Here is a 27,962-nt window from a genome sequence, read left to right as displayed (position 1 = left end):
TCACATGGCTGTTGGCATGGACTATTTACGCCTTTTTATGGGTTACTAATAATATCTTATTGAGCGGAACGTAACTCATAAACCATCTGTGTCCATTGAACCAACTTGGGTGTTTGTTTAGCAAGGCGAAACGCTGCCCTATCGGTTTCACATTTACGGTCAACCAGAACCAGAACTATATTTAGTGTTGGCGACCTTTTTGGGGCGCGTCGAAAATATCAAGGAGTAGCAGGAAACCGGCGACCACTAGCGTGTGGTATATCGTCTCTTGAAATGCCTTTCTTCGGACAGCTAAGCATTGACCCTAAACGATCACCCCCAAAACTTCTTCTCTCAGCCTCGTGGCCCCGTGAACTTTGGCATAGTTCCAGCCCTCAAGTGGTGGTGCTCGTTATAAACTGTTTTACTTCTCAGCACCCCCGGAGCATGGGCCCATTTTCTTGAGACGACCGGCGGAGGGGACCTAGTTCCCCTTCCTCCGTTCGCCTAATGCGAATTGATTTTTGGTCAACCGAATTCATCGGACAGGACCACACCAGGCAGAGTTTGTGGCCTAACCGTCAGCAAAAAATAATGATTTTGCGCTCCGTTGGCCCCAGCGAAAGTAGGGAAAGAGTGCAAAAGAGTCATTAGCACGCGCTGGACACACCAAGCGAACGGTACACGCCGTTCGACGTCGACGTACGCAACTTTATGTTGCTGCAAGGCGTCAACCACCTTCTTGTGATGTGGTGTGTGGCGTTGGTATGGTGGTATTGTTGCCAGTCAACAGTTAAACACTTGGGGACGAATAAACGAATGAGCTGGTCTCGAGAGAAATAGAGAGATAGGAGGTGCAAATGGTAAGGCTACAGATTGGCACTGAGGAGACGTTTATGAGAAAATTATAAATCAAAACTAATTCCTCCTTTACACGTTGCTCCTAGACCAGCCGAGGATGGACACCACAGACGTCGTCGAAACGCGATACATAACACATAAAAAGTCACACATGAAGCTGATGATGATGGTGTTGATGATATCACCACATCCATTGTGTTATGCCTGCGTGGACTCAATGTTAATTGGCTGTTAACGGACTAGGCGCTAATGCTTCAATCTAGTCCCTGATATAAGTCAGTACGCTGCTACTAAGTCTTAAACACGCGATTCATCGCCGAATATCATCAACTTTCCCGGCAAGTGGATGACATTCCGAAGAGATCGGTGCGGAACGGAGGCAACCCGAAAATAGCTGATACAAAGTGATATCAAAATGTCACCATTTCAGCTGGCAATGGCTCAGACTTGCTTGCTACGAATTTTCTTTTTTTTTTGGCAAGCTGTACATGATGTTATTGTTGGTAAAGGTAAGATTTCACAATCTTTACCGTTCCCCTCCCTTTTTTTTGGGGTGTGTGTGTATAGAGGGGTTCTGTTTTGTTTAATGACTACGATAAGACTTGAAAACGCTCGCAAAGAGTTGCCTGCGTCTGCGTTAATCATGTTCCACCGCCGGCCACTGGCCGGCTGGTCGGTCTGGCTGTCTTCCGAAGTTATGACCAGCAGCAGCAGCAGCAACAACTCGTCTCGTTCGCGGACTACTACTACTACAGCTTCATTAGGATCGTTGCGGTCGTTATCTCGTTGCGGCTTTAAAGACAAACAAATAAGCATGGCCATTAGGCAGATTGTGTTTCTTGTGTTGGCCAGCCAGCTCGGTCGCGCATCTTATGCTTCTTTTTGGCATTGCCCGATGGTTGGACGTTGTCTGAGCCTAAGCAGTTCCTCTTTTGCTTCCGTTATTCCGAACAGGATGTCCGTTGCGTGTTGGATTAGCGGCCGCATCGCACCGGTTTCAGTCTTCTTTATCGATCCGACGAGCGGCGGAAGAGATGAAGCGCTTGGATGTTTGCCAAAAACCCCTTGCAACGATTATGGCTTATGGTGTCCTCGTCCGCCCTGCTTCTTCAATGCACCTAGCCGACAACGCGTTTAGAATGAGAAACGGTAAACCAAGAACCATCACCACCAGGTTGGGGGATTTATTGGCAATGCAAGAAGCGTGTCTGACTGAAACCACCGTTCGCTTTCGGGTGCTACTTCGGGTGGCTTCCGTAAGTTCTTGCTGCTCGCCGGCTGGCAGGTCAATGACAGTGTAGAGGGTGTACTGCTGTGCGACCAAGAACGTCAGCAGTGGATTCTCGTGGCCAGGGAAAGGGAACGAAAGTACCGCTAGCGGCGCTTCCAACGAGTATGATTTCATCCGGCACCATCCCCCCTCTTGCGGTGTCTTACGATGTTCAAGACGATATTCGTTGATGCCCATAGGCCCCCGCTTCCGAGTGAGTCCGTAAATCCCTCAGGTGGAACGTTTATTAATATTTTGGCATTACCACCCATTCGGGTTTGGTTCGGTCCCCGCCGATCCCCGCAGGGGGGTTTTGTGTTCTCCTTTGCTACTGCTACTCGGAATACACAAACAGAGGGAGATCTAATCTATTTCGCATTTACACAAGACCCCCCCTCGCCACTGGCCGTGTGTTCTACTGGGTTGTTGGCCCCGATAAATTAGAATCACGAAAACGAGAAATCATAATGAAAAATGGAACAGCGCGACAACACAGCGAGCAGAGAGACAGGGGTCTGTGGATACTGAAGAGAAAAAGGCTGAGAGGCGCACACCGGGTAGTATCATCATGATACCCTTCCCTCCCTTCATCATCTCGCTGTTTACCCTGTTCCGACTTTTGTCATCTTATCGCGATGCAACCTTCTCGCAAGGTTAAGGGTATCGCGTGGGCACACGACAACGGTAGAGCATAGAGATACTGTGGGTGTGGGGTGGCCTCTCATCCCCAGTGAGGGTTTATGAATGGGCATCGATCACCTAGAAGACAGGCGTACGTACGGTGGCTTTCGCGGAACGCTATAGTGGTTCCAGCATTGCTTCATTTGATGAGATTTTGAATTGGCTTTTCTTTGTGTTGATCGCGCTCGATGTGTTCCGCCTGCTCGCGCTGCGCCGTCTTATCGATAAGGAAGTGCGTTACTACGAAAGCATAATCTTTTCATGGTTGTGTGACGATGGACGGCGGTTCTTTCATGAACACACAATGCTACTACAGTACTGGCAAAATTGACGAAAGCAAAGCACTGATCGACTGTATGGTTGGGAGCTTCTGGATAAACATTATTTATAAAACGGTACATTTGTCGATAACACCATGGTTCGTAACATTCTAATGGAAATACTCTCAATCGACGGTAATGTGGCCTCTTCTATCCACCTGGATACTTGTACGAAGGATCTGTTATTATCCTTGTATTTGAACATCTATAAAGACAGGCAAACCGTACGTTTATATTATCCTTGTTGCGAGTTGAGCAATCACGCGACACAAATACGCTGGATAAATGAACATTTTGTGTATTGGGGATCGCATGAAGTCTATTCCAAACCAGTGGTTGAAAATAGGTATTAAAATTTGAAAAAAAAGTTAGATTCTTGCTTGGATAAAACCACCATTAGCAACAAATAGTTGTTTTTATTGCTCTGTACGCCTGCATTCCCAATTTGGGAATGCACTGATGATCAATACAGCAAAAAATCTCGCTTAAAGTAGACAGAAAAAATGTAATCAATCGCTGTCTAGAGAGGACATTCGAATCCAATGGATGATAATTCGGTTTTATTGACTTTTAACTATATCACTTATAGAATTTTAACTAACTTTATTTTAACTTTCTTGGTAGTGGTACTATATTAGTTGTTCATCATTCTTAGATATCACTAGGTATTAGACATTTCTACATCAGCTGTTTATCAATCAGAAAAAATGAAATTCCTCTCTAAGAACAACAAACAAGTGTATAGAAAATGTTGGCCAGTACTGTAGAATGTGCCGGTACGACATATGTTCCTTCGGTATCAGTCATTACTGCCGGGCCAGCCTGCTTGTGGTAGACCGTTGTCGCGGAGTGATAACCCAATTCTGTTTCGCTGACGTAATGTCTCTGCTTTCATTTCTTCCTCCCGGTGACACATGGCTACGGAACAGAAGGGGGGATTTATTACTTAATTTGATGCTGGTGAAACCACACGACAAGTGGAAAGGGGGGAGGGGACCAAATGTTGTTTTACGATTCCGATACGATTTGACTCGAATCGATTATTGAAGTCTAGGGCTAGGCGTCGTTAGATGAATTATACCGGAAAGAGTTGGTTACGAGTTCACTTTCCAAAGAGACCGACAAAAGGAGATACTTGTGCATTGGATAAGTCATCATCATAAGTTGTGTTTTATGTTCACGCGAAGACCGTTTGAAACAGGCAAAGCGTGTAAAAAAAAAGGCCAAGAAATAATGTTTATGAGGTATTCCATCCCTATGCGGGCTTTACGCTTCCGTGGCTACCCGCGAAAACGAAGGCCCCCCAAGCCACGAAGGAGTAGGACAAGATTAATCCAGTAAATTAACGCAAAGTCCCTCCTCGGAGGTGCGCGCTGGAGACAGGCAGACAGACAGACCGTATGTGGAATGTATGACTAGCGTGTTCCGTTTCTTCTGTCCAACAAATGCGCCAACGCACACGCCGGCACCAAACGGCAGCGAGGCGGCGCTTTACTATGGCATTAAATAATAGAATGTTCCAAAATAAAAAATAAATATCCCCATTGCAGCAGCGTGCAGAGGCAGAAAACGCAGAGAAGCCAATCGGTGAATTTATGGGCAACCGAACCAGCCGCCAGCCCGTGTGGGTCCATGACCAGCCAGTCCCAATGCTCCGGTACTTCGGGCTTACTTAGTGTCAGTTGAACGAGCAGCGCACTGGAAAGCTCCTCCTAGCTGAGCGAGGGGTTGGTGGAGCTACCGATCATTTGGCCGGTAACTAATGGAAATGGTTGCTGATGGGTTTTGGCCACGCTTTCTCCCGCACCCATCGACCGGCCGGCATCGGCTTTCGGTTTTTCCGGTACCGGGAGTCGTTGCGGACGTTTCCTCACCTTCATCTAGTTGAGTTTTCGGTCGCTTGTCTTTCGCTTGTTGTGCTCGAAAGGGAAAGCCACCCCCATTAGGTGGCGCCTCATGCACAATGGACAGCGAACGGTTCACCACCGTTCGTAATTGTGGCCAGGACCAGGGCGCGCTGTTGTTGGGGTTGGGGCAGCTAACGCCACCATCGACACATCGACTTTCCGACGTTGGTTGCAATTAATTCTAATCGAAATCGGCTGTAAATCAAAACGAGACTTCGAGAAGTGTTCACGGTGAAACCGTGGTGCATTTATGGTGTAGTAAGGATAATAATAATAATAATGGCGGAAGACAAAAGGAAGAAAAACTTGGTCGGCATGCGTGACAAAAGGAAGGGAACTCTGCAGAGCCAGGGGATAGTGGTGCCTGCACCGGTGCAGGCAATGCTTTTTAAGGAGTTTATTATTAATCACGCTGGTTGATAAAGTGCTTCTGAAGAGTGAAATGGAGATCAAGCATGCTCGCCATTTTTTTCTCATTCGTTCCTCGAGATTTAGTTAAAATATTGCTCCACAGTATCCACTTCGTACAATCGATTTGTTGCTCTTAGGCTAACGATGAGGATATTTTTGAGGATCAGGATCGTCCATTCATCTTGTTTTGGAATTCGAATTCTAACTAGAGTTAGAAGCTCATATTTAGATTATTAACGATTAGATTATTAATTATTAATCAAATGAACAATAACTGTACCGATTTTAATCATAGTCACAGCGGAGAAGCTGCTTAACCGGCGAACTATGGTCCGTTTGGTCAGATAATAGACATGGAAAATACAGAATATTCGAATCGCCATTCTATTTACATTTACATTTCATTTACAACCAAGATTTTTTTAGAAAAGGCCTTGCCATGACTTTTAGAACCTTGTTTATTTCTGAAAACGCACACTACTGATAAGATGCATTTTTGGATAAAAAATGTTTGAACTCCATGATATTTTAGAAAAAAAGTTAACCCACAAATGTGTTTGCTTTCGTGGTAATTGTGCTACGAAATAGGACAACATCTAGCCAAAATTCAAAATAACACTTATTCATCGATTAAGATGTGTTATACGTTGTACTAAGACACTGTGCAAGGGGCACTATTTGTATAATTTGATCGAATAGGGTTTTTGATCGCAGGATCTTTTTCTGTATTTGATGACTTTCAGTTTTAACATTGATACGCTATCCGTCAATGTTTGTTCCATTAGTTCCTTTTACGGTTCAATTAAGTTCCACATTTAAATTAATTTAGTAACGGAGGGTATATGCTAGAAGCTAGACAACGTTTTTGGTCAGAATGAGACTTTATAAATTGTAGCTTTACTGGAGTACTGCAGTAAAAAATCTAAAATCTAATAAAACCCCATCAATTTTAATGAAGTTAACAGCTGATGATAGTTTCTTATTAGGGATGTTTTTTTTTAAGAAAATAGCGCACAATTAAAATATATTTAGTAAACATGTTTGAAACTAAATCAAAACCGTTCGATTCTATGGGTTTACAATAGGCGGTTTAGTCGTGGAAAGTGCTTTGGAATTTACTTATGCTTTAGTTCTATGCTTAGCTTAGTTATTCAAATTGCCATGTAATGTTTGATACTAGATATTACTTCAAGGCAACAAGACGAGATGCTATAATGCACAGCCGAAATGATTAGAAATCATTATCTAAAACCCTAGCAATGTTACATCCAAGTTGTACTGACTCAAGGCTGACTGTATTATCTCCAACTCCGAGAAGCAAGGAAATAGTAAATAGTTCCTCCAGAGAGAGAGAGAGAGAGAGAGAGACAGGGAGGGACCACCCACCCAATCGGTTTACGGACGGAGATTCATTTCGGACAGCAAAACAACATTCCAACGATATCGCACACATATCGCACATACGCTTCTTCCGCCCAGCAGCTTTGCGCCATCACGACCGACGCAACTGGTCGACGGGGCGACAGCTCTCGGGGTTGTAGTTCTCTAGTAGCATAAACACACAAACGGAGGGGAGGAAAATAGCAAAGAACGTCGACGTGATGTCAGAGTCGAAACCGATCAGACGATAATCAGCCAGCAGCCGCCCCCATTATCCGGATATTATCTTAATTGAAGCCAAGATACGAACTCAATGCAAAGAGATATCCTCACTGTGTTCTGAGACTCAAGCATCACAGCCTCTGGAGGGAAATGGAAAGTACGGTAGCAGCACCAGTTGAACTTATGCCGTTCTTCTCGAACGATCGATCGATCGATCGGTCGATTGATCGAATCCATTACGTGCAACCGGTACGCCCCATCAAGCGAATCAATCACACCAACGTGAGCTAGACGGTTGTACACAGGAAGCACACGGTGTGTCCACACAGTTCTCCACCCATTGCCCGTCGACCGTTATGTAAATCATACTACTGACCACCGACCGAGAAGGAGAATCAATTATCACACGGCGTCCGTCCCGTTCACCATTCCACGGACCGATGGTGTGTCTCGGACACGGTTGTGCAGTTTTGTGCTATTTCGCGCTTTCCGTAACAAGAAGGGGAACGCAGGGGTATGGTGGTAGGAACACGGACGGACCGTTGTTACCAACGGAGAAAAACATTGCCCCACATTTCCAGCGATATACATACTACCTCTACCGGTCAGGGAATGGGCTGGAGAATGTTTGCAAATGGGGCTCAATTCCGGGTGAATGATACATCATATTCCGTGTTTCATGTGTCGGATTTTACAGATTGCCAATTGACATACTCCTGGGTATGGGAATTTTAGTTGATTCGAGGCAAGAGAATTACATTTCAACAACTTTTTTGAAAAATTATAAATGCAGTATGAAAAAAAAGTTTATACAGTCCTACAAGAATTCACATTTTGGCTGTTTTCTCCAAACATCTTAGTCCGAAAATTTAAAATTGTATATCAATAGCTTGTTTTTTTATTTTTCTTTATTTTCCTTTTTACTTTTTTTAAAAAGACACACAAGAAAGATATCATTAAAATAGTCAAGGAAGGTATTTGTATTGTTTTGTATGGAAAATTGTACTGTTTGTATGGTTTTCTCTTCAAAATAATCAAATAATAATATTTTCTCTCCATTTCAAGGATGCAGTTTAGTTCTTTAATCTCATGCGCATCTTTTAACCCTCTATCTTTGATTCTATTACGTAAAAAAGTGGAGTTATGCACCAAGTTACTGGACAACTGATTCATTTACAAAGGGCTCTATCAACATCACTTAGAAATGAACAACTATTAAATTGTTAGGAACTTTTTAGGCGTATAACTCCATTATTTTAGGCGATATAACCATGCCAATAGGGTCTTAAAAGATGCGCATAAGATTAAAGAACTAAACTGCATCCTTGAAATGGTGAGAAAAAACATCATTTGGTTATTTTGAAGAGAAAACCATACGATACTATACAATTCCATACATTGTTTTGTTGTAACTTTTTATGCGTGTTTTTCGTACCTTTCTCGACTATTTTTATGATACCTTTTTTCTAGTGGGTCTGTTTTGAAAAAAATCGAAGCTATTGATATACGATTTTTTATTTTTCGGACTAAGATGTTTGGAGAAAACGTAAATTTCTTGCAGGAGTGGATATACTTTTTTTTCCATACTGTATACCGTTTGGTACGTTAACTGTAAAATTAGGGATACATTTAAACATTGCCATTGGATCCAAGTGCCGCATTTGAATTGCATTCACAACGGATGGCCAAATGGCACTGTACCACGCACCGGCACCAGCCTGAGTCCCCATGAACCAGTTTATATGCAATTGGTGCGCTCTGATAAACAAATGTGCATGTGCAATGCTTAAGCGACGAGGCCTACTGAGGGAGCCGCTGCCATGGGGGATGGCGCTTCGGTTACGCGAAGGACGGAACGATGTTCATTACTTTCACACTTGCGGCGTAAGTGTCCCACGTCTGGCGCGCGCGCGCTAGTTTCGTCTTCTTCACCTTGGCCGGTTTTCGAATTTGCTCCGCATAATCTCTCACTGTCTGCCGCCTGCCCGCGACCGACCGATCGACCCGTATGTTCCGTCATTAAAATGAATAAAATATAAACATCTGGCGCGATGGTACATTACGCAGCGCCGGGGCACTATTGAGAGGGAGGGGGATGGTGGTACATCTAACGAGCGAACCAGAAGTAACAGACCGGAGAAAAGAGAGACAAGGAACCGGGTTTTAGGGCAAAACTGTTGCTAAACTATAAAACAAGAATATGGCCTGCTATAGAGTGCAGCAACTACCCTCCTTCTAAGACAATCAAACCCCCGCGACACGAATGTGGATAAAGTTTTCAAGTTTATTCGAGTTCCGTAAGTCGTCCTGGTTCGGGCAGAGCTGGGCGCGGTTCTGTTGTGCCAACACGCGATTGCTCAAGGTTAATGAGCATCTAAAGGTTATGTGTCGGCCGGAAAGTCAGTCATTTCAACTCGTTTGTGTGTGAAATGAGCATTTTCAAGAGCAAAATAGTCGCAAGTTCTGCCGAGGGAAGGCCCGAAAGGAGAGCCCCCATTATAAAACCGTTTCTCGGTTCGCAAAAGGTAAAATCTGTACCGCAACACCGGCGCCGGCGCTCGACAGAAATCGGAAGCGAAAGTAAAATCTTTCACGTTCCCGTTTTGGATTTCCCGAGCGAGCAGCAAATCGATCGCAAATGGGGTGGGCCGTGTTGCATATTGGCGCAGAGAGGAGGGAGGCTACGGGGTCGTTCCGTTTCCGTTCCGCTTCCCAATTTTTCTCCAATTTTACGAGAAAGATAAAGCGAAGATAATGATAATGTAGATGAGAGGATGGTGGGTTTATCGTGGAGGAGGGGATCGGGAATAGACAAATTGGCCATCGGGGCCAGTAACCCATTTGCCGCCTTATTTCATGTGTGCTAGTTATGTGAAGCTGGCTGTTATCCATCTTTCCCTCAATTGCCTATAGGTTGTTTAATTTGATTTTATGGATCCTATCATCCTTACAGGAGCCAACCCGATAGCACAGCCCGGACCGGAGCAGCATTTCGCTTGTTAAGGAAGCCACAGCATACTATTGAAGCCTGGCATGATGGAAGTCAGCACGCATACGACTTCGACGCTCAGTCGAAGCAATAGCCGCACTAGCTCCAACTCTGAGCTCGAGAAGGAACTGAACGATCTCGATCTGAGCGGTAGTGCACACAACAAGTCGAACACGCTCAAGAAACGCATCTCGAGCAGTAGAACACCGGCTAAGAAAGCGAAACGGATACGGTTTTTTCGCAATGGCGACAAGTTTTACCCGGGCAGCACGATACCGGTCTCGGTGGAGCGTTACAGGTTCGTAAGGGGGGCACATGGCATGGCATGGCTAGACAAATTAGCGGTACCCAAAAATCATTCCCTCGTTTCTTGCAGATCCTTCGATAGTTTAACGGAGGATTTAACGCGACTGTTCGAGGATAGTGTCACGTTGACTGGGGCGATACGGGCCATCTACACGCTCGATGGGAAGAAGGTCGAGAAGGTGGACGATCTGGAGGACGGCAAAAGCTATGTATGTTCCTGCAATAACGAAGGTTTCAAGCGGATAGAGTATAATGTATCAAACAGCACCAGCACCAAGAACCCCAACAGACTGTCTAGGTAAGGAGGCCGCCAAGCGCCAAGGCCAAGTCCTCAAGCTGTGGGCTAGTGTTAATCGTTCGGTTATTGTCTTATTTCCACAGAATTATTCGTCCCCTTTCACCGGTCAAGAATGGTGGCTCGAACGGTGGAACGCCCCTGAAGGAGATCGATTCCGTTGTGCATCCCCGAATCGTGACGCTCATAAGGAATGGTGTGAAACCTCGAAAGGTATGCGCACGGTTCCGCTTCTTTCCCTTTTTCCTCAGGTGAAAGGTCAGCGGGTAAGCTAATTAGAAACCCCCGGTGTACTAATGACGAGCACATTTCCTCCGGCAAACGCAATTTGCTCTAGATCCTGCGGTTGCTGCTGAACAAACGCAACAGTCCCACGTACGAGCACGTGCTGACGGCAATCACGCAGTGCGTCAAGCTGGATACTGGCTGCGTGCGGAAGGTGTTCACCGTGGCAGGTGTGCCGGTCCATAGGTTATCACAGTTCTTCGAGGAAGACGATGTCTTCTTCGCTTACGGTAATGAGCGGGTCGGCGCCAATGATTTCGAGCTCGAGGCCGAAGAAAGTAAGGCCATTCAGGCACACAGGAAAACGCTGCGCAGCAGTACAACGCGTACGGGGCCAAAACCGAAGATGCCGGTCAAGAGTCACAACGATACGTTCGTGTGCGTGGACGAATCCTTGCTAAATGGTAGTATCCACCCCGATTCGTTGCCACTGGAGCTACAGGCGAAATACACGCTCGGTTCTGTTATTGGTGGGTTTCATTATTTGATGGATTTTAATGAAAAACTAATCCTACTCTCCGTGTTTGCTGTTGTTTTCTCCGTTCTCGATGTATAGGAGATGGAAACTTTGCTGTCGTACTGAAGCTGAAGGACAAACAGAAGAACACAGAATACGCGCTTAAAATCATTGACAAATCAAAGTGTTCCGGAAAGGTAAAGATGGATGGTGTACGTAGCCTAGGTATACTGAATACTGACGATTATGTTGGTTTTTGTTTTTCAGGACCACTACTTGGCAGCCGAGATACGCGTCATGAAGAAGTTGAACCACCCGTACATCATCCAACTGGTGCATGACATCGAGACGATGAAAAACATGTATTTGGTGCTGGAGTTGGTCCGTGGTGGTGATCTGTTCGATGCGATCACACGCGTAACGCGCTTCTCGGAGAACCAGTCGAAGATCATGATGAAGCATTTGGCGTCCGCCATGTCTTACCTGCATTCCCTTAGCATTGTCCATCGGGACATTAAACCGGAGAATCTATTGGTACGTACAGTACTTCAACATCTCGGTATCTTGCGCTAGCGTTTGTGAAGTAAACAATTGGAATTTAATCTCTTGTTTCATGTTAGGTCGAGCTCGACAGTGATGGTAATGTGGTGCTGTTGAAGCTTGGAGATTTCGGGCTAGCCTGTGAAGTTACGGAACCGTTGCTTTCGATCTGTGGCACTCCGACCTATGTAGCGCCAGAAATTCTCATGGAATCGGGTTACGGTGTGAAGGTGAGTAGCATACCGTCGATACTTTGATCATCAAATGAAAATTATTAATACATTCTCTATCACTCTCGCTCTCTGTTTTGTAGATCGATGTGTGGGCTGCCGGTATTATACTGTATATTCTTTTGTGCGGTTTTCCACCCTTCGTGTCACCCGATAATCAACAGGAACAACTGTTCGATGCCATCCTGAACGGGTACTTTGATTTTCCAGCCCCGTACTGGAACAATATCGGTGACAGTGTGCGCGATCTCATCATAAACATGCTGCAGTCCGATCCCGAGCTGCGGTTTTCCAGCGAAGACATTCTCGACCATCCGTGGCTGACGAGCGACATCATGGATGATACGCGCGATCCGAATGGGTACCGAATTTTTTCCAATCGTGTTTACTAGCATGCTGGGACACTTTTATTTCCCTTTTATCCGCCTTACTGATCGTCGAAGGTTTTTTTTGTTTCCCCTGGGGAGGTCAAACTTGTTGCATGGCAATGTCTCACCCTAAGGATACTAGGTTGTGTCCTTAGAGAGCTTTACTTTGAATCGTTTTGCATGCCCGCTACTAAAGTAATCGCAGTAGAAATAATAGTAGTAGTTGTAATGGTAGTTAAAGATGTAGCGGTACTGGTATTAGTGATTGTTCGGTCGCGACGACCGTTTGTCGATTGTTAACTATTATTTGATATTTATCCAAATGTTTTGTTACTTTCTCTTCTATTGGACGATCAACCGTGCCTTGCCCCGGGGGATGTTACACGCACAATTGCAAAACTAAATGTCCATCGCTGCAACGTCATACATCACAATGCCAGGGTCGTTATTGAGGAAAGCTGCGGCCCGCTAGAAACGGTGATGGGTATTCCGATCACAACCCAGTAATAGTTCATTCCGCTTCAGCATCATGGCCACTGCCTCGAGGTAGGGGATGGATACTTACAGGCGGGACCCCAAGAGAAAGAGAATTTGGATACCGTAAATCTCATTTCCGAACCATTGCAACACCTCAAATCTATTCTAATGTGCGGCGGGATCTCAGCCGAATCGTGGATGAACAGGCGGTCATGTACGGTCTTATCTCCGTTGCGGCAGAAACAAATAGAAGAAGGTTCGTGCTAGCAATCTTCTTTTAAATATCAAAAAAGGACGACGATAATCGAATCGATTTGAAATGAAATCTTTTATGTATATAAAAATTGTATTTAGTAGCACGTTTCAAAATCGAAGAAAAAAGAAAACGAATCGTATTTATTTGCTCGTATTATGAGGTATGTCAGCTGGTTACATGTGTTGTGCAAGATTAGTTAGTTAAGTGCTAGCGAGTTACAGTTTTTTGTTCTATTTTAAGCTATTGCTACGGCTTGTTTAAGTTGCTTCTTTGCCTTGCAAAACACGATTATAGCAACTGAGTTGATTAATTTGTTTGGCTCTACCATGCTGTAACTATTCACTAGAACCATAGATATGGCTGACAATTGAAAGGTCTCCCCAGTGGTTACCTATTATCGATTCGTGTCTGTTGCAACGTACGAGCAGCATAAGTACTATTTATTTTTAGTGGCACTTTCGTTTAGTAAGGAGAAACTAACGCGAAGAATGCGAATCGCAAACCCAAAAAGTTTACCGCAATATCTAGATTTGATCATTATTTGCTTTTTATTTTTGAGTTCTAGACAGACAGTTTCGTTGCTGGTGGCAGTACATGTTGGCAAAAAAGACAAAGCGTTAGACAATTCATCAGCTAAATCGAAAAAAATCAATTACCGTGTTTAATATATTAGTTTTTCGGGCGAGTTACTATCATTGACGGAGATAAACAACGTATCGCCGTTTAAAATAGGTTGTCGTTAGCTGAACAAAGAAATACACTGAAGAAATCAGGAAGCAAGATCTCAAAAAATACTTTGTCTGGTTTTTGTTTATATCAGTTACCAAATATCATTTGCATTTTGCTCTCAGTCGAAAAACATTAATTCTTGTCCCATACTTTTTCCTCAATTGAGCTTCTTTCAAGGTACTAAGCTAATCATTCCATTTCTCCCATATTTGCAGCATCTTTCCTTTACTTCTTACGGTATCCTGAAAACTACAAAACCTCACTAACACACTTACGCCAAATGTATAAGGAGTTGGCGATACTTTGAAAGGCGCGTAAAACCTAAATGCATATTGTTCGATAATCATCATATCACCTTCCTGCGTATGGAAACTATAATCTCTTCAAAAGAAAAAGACGAAGGCTTTCGGTTTCTTTTTGGCACAATCACCATACGAATACCTTCAGAGTAGTGAAGTAGTTTAGAGTGTGTGTCCAAGTCTGGTGCTTCTATGTACGGTATAGTTTGAACGCTAAGAGGACACATGCACAACAATCAGAAAGTATTGTGTTGTTGTTAAGTTATTACACCATCAATCAATATGTGTTAAACGTTCGGTTAGGGAGCAGTCAAAGGAACGCTTTGTAAGCACGCTACACAATCTGCAAAAGCATTGAACAACACTTATACGCCAAGCAGCAGCAGCAGCAGCACGCTAATGAAATTGGGACTCATTCCGCTCATTGCTCTTCGCTGGGGCGCACGTACTTTAAGTGAAGCGGACACAATGTCACGTAACAGTTCTATGTGCCTGTTGCTGGAACGATAGCACCCAAGGACAGGCAAAGATTGAAACGGTTTGTCACGGCACGGATCACTCATTGATACGTTTGTAGACTACGGTTTTATAGTTACGGTATACAGTTTATAGACAGCTTATTGGCTTTTTAGAAAACATTTATGAGAGACAGTTTCAGGAAGGAAAATAGTAATGAGACCGGGGTTTTCCACGAACAAATAAAGTAACGACGAATTTCTACTAACACGCGAGAGGCTAATGACAACATTTGCAGACATACATTCACGACTTTACCTTGCGCAGCAATAAGTAACGTCAATTACTTTGCGTAATTCGAAAGGCACTTGCTACTATCAGTTATAGTACTATTGCAACCGTCTTCAACGTTCTGTCCAAATTCAATCCTTCCTGCTATCTTGCTATCGCCCACATCGCATTGCTGCTGATAAATCCTTTCATTGGATGCTCTTTCCAGGAAATGATCTGAAGAAAAATAACCTCCCTTCATAAATAAAACCCCGAAACAGAAAGACGCACCATTAAAGGACAATAAGATAGAATATGACCGCACACATTACTGGCACTATACAGGCTATTGTGTCGTGACAAGGATTGGGATAAACATTTACAGTACTCACGCTGAGCCTCGCAAATGGTGCATAATATACATCCATCCAAGTTGAAATATGAGGCGATCCATAAGAAATCAGTATGATCAAATCGTCCGGTATCACTGTGCAGCATGCACTGGGCAATATTATACATATACAAAAACTTACGCGAATAGTTCAGTTATTAATCATGCTTATCTTCAACCTTCAAAACGCAATCCACCACTCGGCCACCGGTAATGGGTTGGACGGAACATATTAGATCGCATTGTATATAGCGTGCTTCAGCCGTAAATAATTTATGAAATCAGCACTCCAAAACACTCTCGAGTGATAAGCAAATGGGGATTAAGGGTTTTAGCGTTTGCGCCGTTTTGGGTTTGGATTAATTTACATTGGCTTCTACAAAGTGATATCGAAAGTGAAATTATCAACGAAATCTTTCTGCACATTAAGAATACAGTTCTGTTGGCTTTGAGTGCAGTAATGGGTACACGAGGGAAGAGTAGCATCTATAAGAGAAGCTGAATGTATTAGGGCGATATGTTCGAGAGAGTTCAAGGCAGGGCGTACAATATACACCAAAAACGACCGCCGGTCAGTGACGGTGTTGTAAAGTATCGGATATGAATAAATCATACTAATGAGAACCCCTGAGGGAAACTATAACCATTATTTGCTTTTGAATTTTGAAGATAGAAAGAAATTTACCAATCACGACTTGTAGATTGTAGATTTGCAGCTGTTATCATTACTATGTACTTACGAGGAACCATGCTAGCGATGGAAATCTTTCATTTTTTAATACGTTAGTACAATTCTCTCCAAATCATTGTCGATATTTTCGCTCCATCTCAATGTGGTCTTACTCCGTCCATTTTGTCCATCCGGAAGCAGTCCCAAAACGACGGACGGAAGACCGTCATGCAACATATTGTGTGGATTTCTTCTCAGTATTACATTACATACTGGTTCAAGTGTCTTTCCTGCAGTAATTCCTGAGAAGATAAATCACTACTTTCAGCCATCTATAAGGCTGTTTACGGATCCCTGATCGGTAAAAATCAGCATCTGGCAATTCACGTATCAAGTCAATTTATCCAATCAGCCAAATCATGAGCCATGGACCTGAAGAGATGGTAGTCGGAAGGTTACAGATCTACTACCGATTGTGCGACATGTGGCTGCCTAGCATTGTCATGTCTTTTACCGGGCTGGCGGGGTAATTCCCTACCGGCATCAGCGTTGGTGTGACCTGCCGTGCGAGGTCACTTGCGATCTAGCGTATCGCCGTCGACTCAGCAATTTCCAACTCGCGTTACGACCGATGGTTCTAATAGCCTCTAACAGGAGGAGCAACCTAGAGCCTGACGGTGGAAGATTGGATCCGCGGAAGCCAGACGCCAGAGAGTCGTGCTGGTCGGATTGCCTCGAACGCAGAGTACGGGCAGAGTGAGTCCAACCTAATGGAAGGCGATCGGTCTCCTAGGGAACGTTTTCCAGAACTTTAAGATGGCTTTTGTTTTGGAATTTTTCTTTCGGATAGAAGTGAATCTTGAAGAGAGATCCTTTTTCGTTGAAACTGAAACTGCTGGTCACTTTATTAGCGCGTTTTCATGGCTTTTCGCCGACGCGATATAGCTTGTTGTGTCACGCCCAATAAGTCTGCAAGTTCCTGTTGCGTTCGACCAGCATTATCTTTTCCCAGCAAAGTTTTCAATTCAGCATCTTGGAACTTCTTGACCGGTCCGGGACGCTCCTTGTCTTGCACATCATAATCGCCGTTTTTGAACTTGCAAAACCACTCCCGACACGTTCTTTCACTAATGCAGCCTTCACCATAAACTTCTACTATCATTCGATGCGCTTCAGCTGCCTTTTTTTTAGCATGAAACGCAAACAGCAGCACTTCCCGCAAATGGCGCTTTGATGGTTGAAATTCGCACATGATTTCATGGTAATAGGCCCTGCCAGACGAAGCGTGCCAATGTCAAAGATTGGACAGCGTGTAAGGGTTAAAATTAAACGTTTTGGCGTTAATTTTTTCGTTTTTACGCTTCGTCTGGCAGGGCCTATTCAACTTCATTTTTTTAAGAGACTGTCATTTTAAACTACAACTTTTAAAGAATATTTGGTTCTATTTTGGGGATGATTTGATCAAAACTACGTTCATGGCATCCAATCTAGAAAGGCAAGTTTGCAAAAATGTACTTTTATACGGTGCCCATCGTAGCCACGTGCTGGGTCATCTGAAAAATTCAAATGAATATTCTTTTGTTAGATTATAAGTTTATCCAGGTAGCCTCGTCAAGCTTTTGTTAAATTTTCCATTTTTCGATTTTTGGCAGATTTTTGAAGTTGAAAAAGTGATGCTTTTTTCGATTTTGCCTCAAAAAACGACACCTTACATAGTTAAAAAAATTATTTAAAAAAAAGTATCAACAGTTTTTATAAAAACTCGACGGGGCTGCCAGGCAAATAGTGTACAGATTATGTGTTGAAAATTTCAATTCGATCGGTCCAATAGTTTTCATGCTACGATGGGCACCGACTTTGAAAACGCAGGTTTTGGGAATCGCGATTCAAAATTGCGAGATGCCTTGTGTGAAAGGCGGATTTTCAAAAATCAATATCTTTGTCAGTTTGGCATCGATTGAGCCCAAAATTTTACACAATACTGTTGAAAGGATAAGCATTCATGAAAAAATTGTAAAAAGTAAATGCGAAGAAATAAAATAAAATATCGAAGCCCCCCCCCTTAATTAAATTGCAAGAAATAACAAAGTAGCCTTTGTTTTATAATCTTCGCTTTTCCGCTCAGTTTTCCAAACACTACGATGCTGTATAGACTGAACCGCCTACCGCTCGCCGGATTGTGGCAAAACAATCCCATAGAATCGAGCAATGTATTCGAAATACTCAGCAAAAGGTATGCGAGTCGGTTACAATTAATGGCATTTTAAAAATGATCTTCATTTTTCTAGAATAAATGAGCCTCCTGCTAGTTTCGCAGCCCGGCATTGTACTGCAATCAAACAAAAAAGTGAAATTATATCACCGAACACTACGATGATTTATGGTGGGGGGCTTGCTGCAGTTGGTGCCGGTGATGGTCCTGGTCATTACAATCCTAGCGATATTGTTGAAGGTGTTGCTGATGACAGTCAATCGGCAGTATCACTTGAACTGTCCCCCAACTCCGCATCGGACGCGGATTCATATAGCGATCAAGAATTCATAACAACTTTGAATAACTTCAACTCTTGTGTCCTTCTGCAGGACACGAAAGATCAACCTGATTCGACATCGCCATCCAGATTTCCCCCTGTAAGGCCTGGGAAATACGACTATGTGGAGTCAAAAGTGCTAAAATATATAAAACGAAAACAACCGAAGTATAAAAACGCCCATAACACTACGATGATTTGTGGTGAGGGGCTTGCTGCAGTTGGTGCCGGTGATGGTCCTGGTCATTACAATCCTAGCGATATTGTTGAAGGTGTTGCTGATGAGAGTCAATCGGCATTATCACTTGAACTGTCCCCCAACTCCGCATCGGACGCGGATTCATATAGCGATCAAGAATCCATAACAACTTTGAATAACTTCAACTCTTGTGTCCTTCTGCAGGATACGAAAGATCAACCTGATTCAACATCACCATCAAGATTTCCCCTTGTAAGGCCTGGGAAATACGACTATGTGGAGTCAAAAGTGCTAAAATATATAAAAGGAAAACAACCGAAGTATAAAAACGCCCATAACAGTAACTGTTGAGGTTCACTCTCTTCAGGTAAGCACCTTATGATAAACGACAGTTTTAGTTTTATTACCAGGCGCAAGAACAAACCGAGCAGATAGTTTTCCGACACGTGAACATGCTACATATAATTGACCAAGAGAAAAACAATTATTTTCTAGATTTAGACCACACATTTTTAATGATTGGCCGTGTGACTTATTTATGGTCATATCAAAAGCAAAACGAATCGGAAATTGAAGTGTTTTGAACTCAAATAGCTATTTGTTCTTGCGACTGGTAAATTAAACAAAAACTGTCGTTTATCATAAGGTGCTTACCTGAAGAGAGTGAACCTCAACAGTTACTGTTATGGGCGTTTTTATACTTCGGTTGTTTTCCTTTTATATATTTTAGCACTTTTGACTCCACATAGTCGTATTTCCCAGGCCTTACAGGGGGAAATCTGGATGGCGATGTCGAATCAGGTTGATCTTTCGTGTCCTGCAGAAGGACACAAGAGTTGAAGTTATTCAAAGTTGTTATGGATTCTTGATCGCTATATGAATCCGCGTCCGATGCGGAGTTGGGGGACAGTTCAAGTGATACTGCCGTTTGCCCCTCATCAGCAATACCTTCAACACTATCGTTAGGATTGTAATGACCAGGACCATCACCGGCACCAACTGCAGCAAGCCCCTCACCACAAATCATCGTAGTGTTATGGGCGTTTTTATACTTCGGTTGTTTTCCTTTTATATATTTTAGCACTTTTGACTCCACATAGTCGTATTTCCCAGGCCTTACAGGGGGAAATCTGGATGGCGATGTCGAATCAGGTTGATCTTTCGTGTCCTGCAGAAGGACACAAGAGTTGAAGTTATTCAAAGTTGTTATGGATTCTTGATCGCTATATGAATCCGCGTCCGATGCGGAGTTGGGGGACAGTTCAAGTGATACTGCCGATTGACTCTCATCAGCAACACCTTCAACAATATCGCTAGGATTGTAATGACCAGGACCATCACCGGCACCAACTGCAGCAAGCCCCCCACCATAAATCATCGTAGTGTTCGGTGATATAATTTCACTTTTTTGTTTGATTGCAGTACAATGCCGGGCTGCGAAACTAGCAGGAGGCTCATTTATTCTAGAAAAATGAAGATCATTTTTAAAATGCCATTAATTGTAACCGACTCGCATACCTTTTGCTGAGTATTTCGAATACATTGCTCGATTCTATGGGATTGTTTTGCCACAATCCGGCGAGCGGTAGGCGGTTCAGTCTATACAGCATCGTAGTGTTTGGAAAACTGAGCGGAAAAGCGAAGATTATAAAACAAAGGCTACTTTGTTATTTCTTGCAATTTAATTAAGGGGGGGGCTTCGATATTTTATTTTATTTCTTCGCATTTACTTTTTACAATTTTTTCATGAATGCTTATCCTTTCAACAGTATTGTGTAAAATTTTGGGCTCAATCGATGCCAAACTGACAAAGATATTGATTTTTGAAAATCCGCCTTTCACACAAGGCATCTCGCAATTCTGAATCGCGATTCCCAAAACCTGCGTTTTCAAAGTCGGTGCCCATCGTAGCATGAAAACTATTGGACCGATCGAATTGAAATGTTCAACACATAATCTGTACACTATTTGCCTGGTAGCCCCGTCGAGTTTTTATAAAAACTGTTGATTCTTTTTTTTAAATATTTTTTTTAACTATGTAAAGTGTCGTTTTTTGAGACAAAATCGAAAAAAGCATCACTTTTTCAACTTTTTCAAAAATCTGCCAAAAATCGAAAAATGGAAAATTTAACAAAAACTTGACGGGACTACCTGGATAAACTTTTTTTTTTTAATTTTACAAGCATAGTGGAATACATTATGTATGAACCTTCCAAAGACACTAGGAACAGTGTGGGACTCCCACCCACTAAACCACTCGCTTGGTTCCTGTTATCTCCCCTTCGCGGCTTTCCTCTTTCGAGATTACACACAAAGAAGCAGTGCCAAGGCACTTGCACCAAGAAACAACCGTCTAAATCGACTTCCTTGGAATGATGATCCAAACCACCTACTTCATCATCCAGAATCCCAGATTTCCCTCCCAAATTGCGACGTTTGTACCAAGGTACTTTAAAGAGCGGCTTCGGCCTAGGCCTATCCCCTCTCCCCATAGGGCCTCAAGATCGGCGCGGGGTGCCGAGTGTCCCTGATGGTCGTCCTAGGAACAATCATCTTCCTACCCTTGTGGTACCAAGTTGTGGTCATTGACAGCCTGGCGTCTTTGGAATTCCCGCCATTCCAAGCACAGTCGCGACATGACCCACGCACCCACTTACCGCATCAAACACCTCTTGGTTTCCGCACATCAGCGCCACGATGTTCTCCGGTCGGACCTCCTCCCTTGAGATCCCCCGTAGCCTGGCCCTGGCCTCGTCGAACCTGGGGCAGTGGAACAAGACGTGCTCCGGAGACTCCACGACCTCCACGCAAACAGGGCACAGTGGCGAGGTGGCTCGCCGTATACGGTGGAGATATTCCCGGAAATAACAATGTCCCGTGAGGAACTGGATTAGATGGTAGTTTAACTCCCCGTAACCGCGCGATGTCCAGCATTCGATGACCGGGATCAGACGGTGCGTCCATCGTCCGCGCGCATCACTCTCCCAATCACGCTGCCAGCGCTCCATCGTCCTGCGCCTTGCGTCCGCACGAATGCCCGCCCTTCCGCGGCCCGCGTAGCATTCCCTATCCTTCTCGACGAGGATCCCAACTGGGATCGTGCCGGTTATCACACACACAGCTGCCAATGACACGGTGCTGAAGGACCCTGCCATCCGAATCGCATTGAGTCCTGATGGACCTGGTTTAGCGAAACCAGGTTGCTTTGTACCGTCAGCGCCCTAGCCCATGCAGGACCCGTGTAGCCCAATACGGATGATATCACACCTGCAAGCAGTCTCCTCTTGCTACTACTCAGGCCCGAGGTCCTGCACATTATGCTCGAAAGAGCGTGGAGGGCCTTCTTCGCCTTACTGGTGGCGTATTCTACATGGCTTCCGAAGCTGAGCCTGTAGTCGACCATCACGCCGAGATCGCTTCCTGAGACTTAACCACGTGACTACCAATCGTGATCGAAGCCACTTGGACTTCCTGCAGGTTGCTGACAAGGATCATCTCGGTTTTGTGGTGAGCAACTTCCAGTCCTACCCCGGCCATCCACGTTTCCACCGCTTCGATAGATCGCTCCGCATTAACAATCACCTCATTCAGGCTCTGACCACTGACCGTCAGGACCATATCATCGGCAAAGCCAACGACCAAAGTCCCGACTGGCAGCCTCAGCCGCAGGACCCCATCAAACATCACATTCCAGAGTGTTGGCCCTAGAACGGATCCTTGGGGAACGCCAGCCGTAAGCTGCACTTCCTGTGGACCTGATTCGGTGTCATACAGCAAGACCCGATTATCGAAGTAGCTACCCAGGATACGGCAAAGGTAATCGGGTACCCTCATACCATGCAGCGCCCGGGCGATAGCCAACCAGCTGGCGTTGTTGAAAGCGTTCTTCACGTCAATCGTAACAACAGCACAGAACCGCTCACCTGAACGTCTTTGAATACGTGCCCTGTTTGCAGATGCTACAACCATTCGAATCGCGTCGACGGTAGACTTCCCATGCCTAAAGCCGAACTGTCTATCAGACAGGCCATTGGCTCCCTCGGTAAACGTCGTCAGGGCTTTGCCCGGGACCAGACGTTGAGCTGCTAGTTGCAACTCCTCATCCGTAACAGGCGCCAACACCTCGCCCTCGACTGCACCGTAGGGTGTGTCCGGCCAGACCGACCGCTCGGGGAGCGGGAACAGGTCTGCCACTATGGTCCGCAGTCGGACAGGGCATGTCTCCCGAGGACCTGGCAAATAGTGTACAGGTAATATGTTCAAAATTTCAAATCGATCCGGCCTGTGGCTTTTATACTACGATGGGCACCGACTTTGACAACGCAGGTTTTGGGAATCGCGGTTCAAAGTTGCGAGATGCTTTGAGCCTTGTATGAAGCTCTGTTTTTCAAAAATCCATATCTTTGTCAGTTTGGCTTCGATTGATCCCAAATTTGACACAATACTGTTGAAAGGATAAGCATTCATGAAAAATTGTAAAAAGTAAATGCGAAGAAATAAAATAAAATACCGAAGCCCCCCCATTAAGCCTTGTACCAACGGATGTTTCGATACCCTTCAAGCCAACCTACCTGCACGTCACACATAATTAGTTTCTCTCTTTTCCATGTGTGTTTAGCAAAGTAAAAAATTAAAAAAATCTAGGTAAATAGTTCAAATTACACGTTTTCCCATAGAAATATATATGGGTCTGGCCAGACCCAGCCGTTGGTTCGAGGGGTATTCAAAATGTCCTGTTTTCACATATTCAAAGAACATTTTGTTAAAGAATAGTGTAAGCGATCGAAAGCCAATAAAATTTCAAGAAACTACCTGAAAGGCCAACCCTATACAACCAATAGAACTATGTGTAATTAACAAATGAATATGTAAAAGGTCTGGCAAGAACCATCGATTGGTACGAGGGTTAATGCGACAGTTAAGCCCCCTACATCCAATCCGCGGATTTCAATGCATACACCATCGATATCAGTAGATATTGTTGCCGATGGCTTCGAACTTTTTGCTATCGATTCGATACCCGAAAGTATACTAAGGGTAATAGTTGTTTTGGGCTACCAAGCAAATGAAGTAGAATCATAGGAATCTGAAATGGTTACTTCGAGTGACTCCAAAAGTTGTTCCATGAATCCACGTTAAATCCCGAGAATCTTATCGGCCAATTTGTGCAATGATAGCAAAATTAACATAAAGACGGAGCTGCACTGATCCATAGTACAAAAAAAGGTGGTAGATCATCAAACCGGAAGAATACGCAGGAGCAGAAACAGCAATAACTAGAGCACAAACGGGAAAGGAACTGTTACTAAAAATTATTCTTCTCAAAACTAATACAGATTGTTCCGCTTTTTACACTCAATAGCTACATGACGCACTATCTTTCCGTAACATGGAAAATCCAGCAAATGCTTGCTTTGTTTCTAAAACAATAACATTTCATTCTACAAATACCCTCTCCGTGACTAATCCTACAAGTGCTCGATGTTGGAATTCCACGCTTTTTGTCGCTTTTGGTTCCCATTTTCACCCAGCACCCAACATCTAGCGATAGGCCAACGTAAACAACGAGAGCCAGCAGTGATGCAAACGAGGTCCATTTTTGTCCGGATCCGCGCGTTGTTATTGACGCATGACTGCCGTGCCGACCGCCGGTATATCTTACCGGTTTTTCTCGGATCGTCGCCAGATCGAGGCAGATCTTTACCGGATCGAAAACTTGCTTCACTCGTGCTCTATAGTCGTGTATAGTCGGGGACGATCTTACAAGAAAAAGCCTTCAAATGGGACAGCTTTTTACCATAATCTGGGATGAGCACAACGGTGGGGGATCACAAATCATGGTGATTGATTCGCGTGGTGCTGTGGGCGCATGTGACGATGATAACGATTGCCATTCAATTTCACCGTTACAGAGAGGGAGAGAGAGAGCGATCAGAGGGAGAGCGCATATAATGGGTCATTTGGCTCAACTTTAAAATGCCCATTGGCAGACCAATTAGACTGATCACCAAACGATCATCTAACTCACTATTTAAGTGCATCACCATTTGAATGGATCTCTTTGAATGGTCTCTTCGCACTATGGGATCCGGAAGGCGATGGCTAGTCACCGAGACGCCACGTCGTTGATGAGCCCATTACACGCAACAGTAAATGTCGCCAACGGTCGATAGTTCAGAAATTAACATTAACAATGTGAGTTCGCCACTTGCGGCTTGCTTGCGGTTTGTGCTAATTGCGATCAATTACTTGCGAGATCGTTCGAGCTCGAGCAGGAACGAAAACAACGACATCCCTCGACGCCAAATGGCGTTCCTTTCAGGTCTCTCCTCTTTTGCTAACGCATCGCGAATCACACCACGCGCTAGAGCGCTTCTTCGCGATCGTGATCGTTTCTCGAATCGCTAAGCAGCAAGATCGAGCATCGAGTACTCCCCGCTTCCTTTCCATTGTCACCCTCTACGATGGCCGGATTGCGCGGTGCCGTCTGCGGTTTGAGTCACGCAAGCTCACCTTCACGCCAGCACACACCTACTCGATCGATCAATCGCGATTACTTCCGTGCCGTTAAATCAACGACAACGACAACGGCGGTGCGTACGTGTGTGTCTCCTCGAGAGCTGAGCGAGCACCATCGAGGGGAATTGACGCATCTCCCGACGAGATGCGGACGGACTGGAGGGCATCTTGGTACCGCGATAAGGGAGGGTAGAGCACCGGCCGCATACGTGACCTAGCGCGCTGGACCTGGATGGGGTGACGACAACGTGGTATGTGGTATGTGTGCCTGGAACTTGTTTACGGCCAGCGGCAGCGGATAGCATATTTGTTTGGACAAACAACGCGCCAGCTTGATCTCCGATCGACGATCGGCACCGCAGTTTAACGGCAGCGAACGATCCGAACGGATGCACGTGGGCCCGCTGCTGATCTCACGATCATCGACGAAGGGACGGTGTTTGGTGGTGTAGTGTGCTTAGTTTGAACACACATCTTGTCGATGGAATACCGTTGGCCTACCGCGAAGCCATCCAGGAAGCCATTGCCAAAGAACGGATCTAGTAGTTCGCATCGTGAGTTTCCGTGTCCGCCATTTTTAGAAAGATGATTTGGGGGTTCCACGCCATCCTGGTGTCACTGTTATCTGCTACGAGTTACCATGCCCTCGAGCTGAACGCGAATCGCGTCGATCGGTATGAGTTGGAACCACGGTTAACGGAGCAGTTGACTCGTTTCGCGAGCGCACCCAATCTCGAGGAATCCCTCAACTATGGCCAGATGGTGGTGGAGAAATCGAAACGTGCCGAGGGTACGATCATCGGTGGACGGGACAGAAAGATCGGCCGCGGTGGTACAGCGTACGCGCAGCTTATCGACGGTTACCCGACTCCGGACACTGAACGGCAGGATCATCTCGCAGGAACCGTGCTCCGGGCTTCATCCTACTTCGTGAACCGGTTCTGCGTACCATCGGCTATTCCTTCGTACGAGTGTGGCCTCTTCCTGTCCGGGGTCGCACTTCCGGAGAGCTCGGCTTTGTACACACGCTGTAGAACGTTGATCGAGGCGAAGGAGCACAACGATCAGTACCTTCGGTTACTACCGGCCGTGTATGATGATGGAGTGTACTCGTTCCGACGTAGCGTTACCGGTCAAGAGCTGCCATCGGCAAGGCTTGTGTCCAGTAGGTTTCACACACGCTCGGGTGGCGTGGCCACGGGCGATGACGATTACGATTTGGGACGTCATACGGCGGCACTGGTACAGTGGTCACAGTTCATCGAGCATGATCTAGCCAAAACGACCGTCCAGACGATGCACGACGGAGCGGATATTGAGTGTTGCACCACGGAGCATGGACCACTGTTACCGCGCTATCGCCATCCGGCCGCCTGTGCACCGATCCCCGTTCCGGTCGATGATCCCTTTTACCGGGAACATCGTGCTACGTGCCTTAATTACGTTCGCAGTGCCCGTTCGCTCGGTGACTCTTGCCAGCTAGGACCGGCCAATCAGCTAAACGCAGCAACAGCTCATCTCGATCTTTCGCAACTGTACGGCAGCACGGTGAACGAGTCGGTGATCCAGCGGACACACCAAGGAGGACGCCTTCGAGCGCAACAGTACGATTCGCTCGACTATCTACCGGCGGCAAGCGGTAATCTGTGCGTCACCGATGCACAGCTTGAAACGATCTGCTACTCGTCCGGCGATAGCCGCGTTAATGTGAATCCCTACGTAACGCTTCTGCACACACTGTTCCTGCGATCGCACAATCGGTTGGCCAAGCATCTAGCTCTGGTAGCGCCACGGTGGACCGATGAGCAGCTTTTTACCGTCGCTCGGTACGTGAATATTCGCATCTACCGGAAGATTGTGCGCGAATGGTTAACGACCATTACGGGACCGATCGACACTACTCGATCGACACTGTTCGATCAGACGGTTGTCGGTAAGGAGATCGCAAGGCAAGTTAGCAATGAGTTTGCAACGGCCGCCATTCGGTTCTATCACACCATGATGCCCGGTACGGTCGGGAATGTACCATTGCAGACGCTCTTCTATAGGCCGAAGGATCTCCGGAAGCGGGATTACTTCCGTCAGGTGGTTGATTCGGTTCTGCATCAGAATGCGATGGCACTCGATACGGCGTACGTGGATGATGTTGCCCATCTGCTGTTTGGTGCGACACGCCAGATTGGGCTCGATGTACTAGCGTTGGACATACAGCGTGGCCGGGATCATGGTCTTGCCCGGTACGTCGATTACTATGCCCTGTGTAACGGTGATCGTATCGATGACTGGAGTCAACTAGCGGGTGTAATGCGACCGGAAGATCTGGAAATCCTACGCACGACGTATGCCCGCGTTGAGGATGTGGATCTGATCGTTGGAGGTGTTGCTGAGCGCCCGAAGGCAGTGGGTGGTGCCATTGTAGGTCCAACGTTCTCGTGTCTGATACGCGAACAAATCGAACGATCATTCAACCTCGCCACCAATGTCGAGACGGGTCGAGCTGGGGTTGATTTTAACGTGCTAGTCGATGGCATACTGAAGGATTATGGTGCCGCAAGGTTCATGTGTGATACGGCTCAGGTCGATCGAGTGCAGCGCGATATCTTCCGGCTACCGTCACCGGTCGATAACCCATCGTTCGACTGTTCACAGCTGCCCTCGCTCGAT

General features: G+C 45.4%; 2 protein-coding genes across 3 annotated transcripts in view; both read left to right on the top strand.

Moving 5' to 3' along the window:
* LOC125949917 (serine/threonine-protein kinase GL21140) overlaps positions 1-16,012 on the top strand; it is a 28,367-nt gene extending 12,355 nt beyond the window's left edge. Inside the window, exons 2-11 of one of the 2 annotated variants that reach the window (XR_007468684.1) lie at positions 9,985-10,318; positions 10,397-10,624; positions 10,708-10,834; positions 10,959-11,376; positions 11,463-11,560; positions 11,631-11,897; positions 11,984-12,133; positions 12,217-12,494; positions 12,942-13,234; positions 14,179-16,012. Coding sequence is in view for 1 of the 2 variants with exons in the window: in XM_049677396.1 (XP_049533353.1) it covers positions 10,065-10,318; positions 10,397-10,624; positions 10,708-10,834; positions 10,959-11,376; positions 11,463-11,560; positions 11,631-11,897; positions 11,984-12,133; positions 12,217-12,494; positions 12,942-13,008 (1,887 nt within the window). In the remaining variant the exon portion in view is untranslated. Of the gene's footprint in view, positions 1-9,984; positions 10,319-10,396; positions 10,625-10,707; positions 10,835-10,958; positions 11,377-11,462; positions 11,561-11,630; positions 11,898-11,983; positions 12,134-12,216; positions 12,495-12,941 lie in introns of both variants that reach the window. The other variant, XM_049677396.1, reaches the window with a different exon arrangement.
* Positions 16,013-25,648: 9,636 nt separating this feature from the next.
* Positions 25,649-27,962, top strand: part of LOC125949912 (peroxidase-like) — a 2,814-nt gene continuing 500 nt past the window's right edge. Inside the window, exon 1 of the mRNA XM_049677392.1 lies at positions 25,649-27,962. This exon is cut by the window's right edge and continues 500 nt beyond it. Within this exon, the coding sequence (XP_049533349.1) occupies positions 25,884-27,962 (2,079 nt within the window). The 5' untranslated portion in view covers positions 25,649-25,883.

The sequence above is a fragment of the Anopheles darlingi genome, chromosome 2, assembly GCF_943734745.1.
Source record: "Anopheles darlingi chromosome 2, idAnoDarlMG_H_01, whole genome shotgun sequence".
NCBI classification, from domain to species: domain Eukaryota; kingdom Metazoa; phylum Arthropoda; class Insecta; order Diptera; family Culicidae; genus Anopheles; species Anopheles darlingi.
This window is presented reverse-complemented; position numbering and strand designations above follow the sequence as displayed.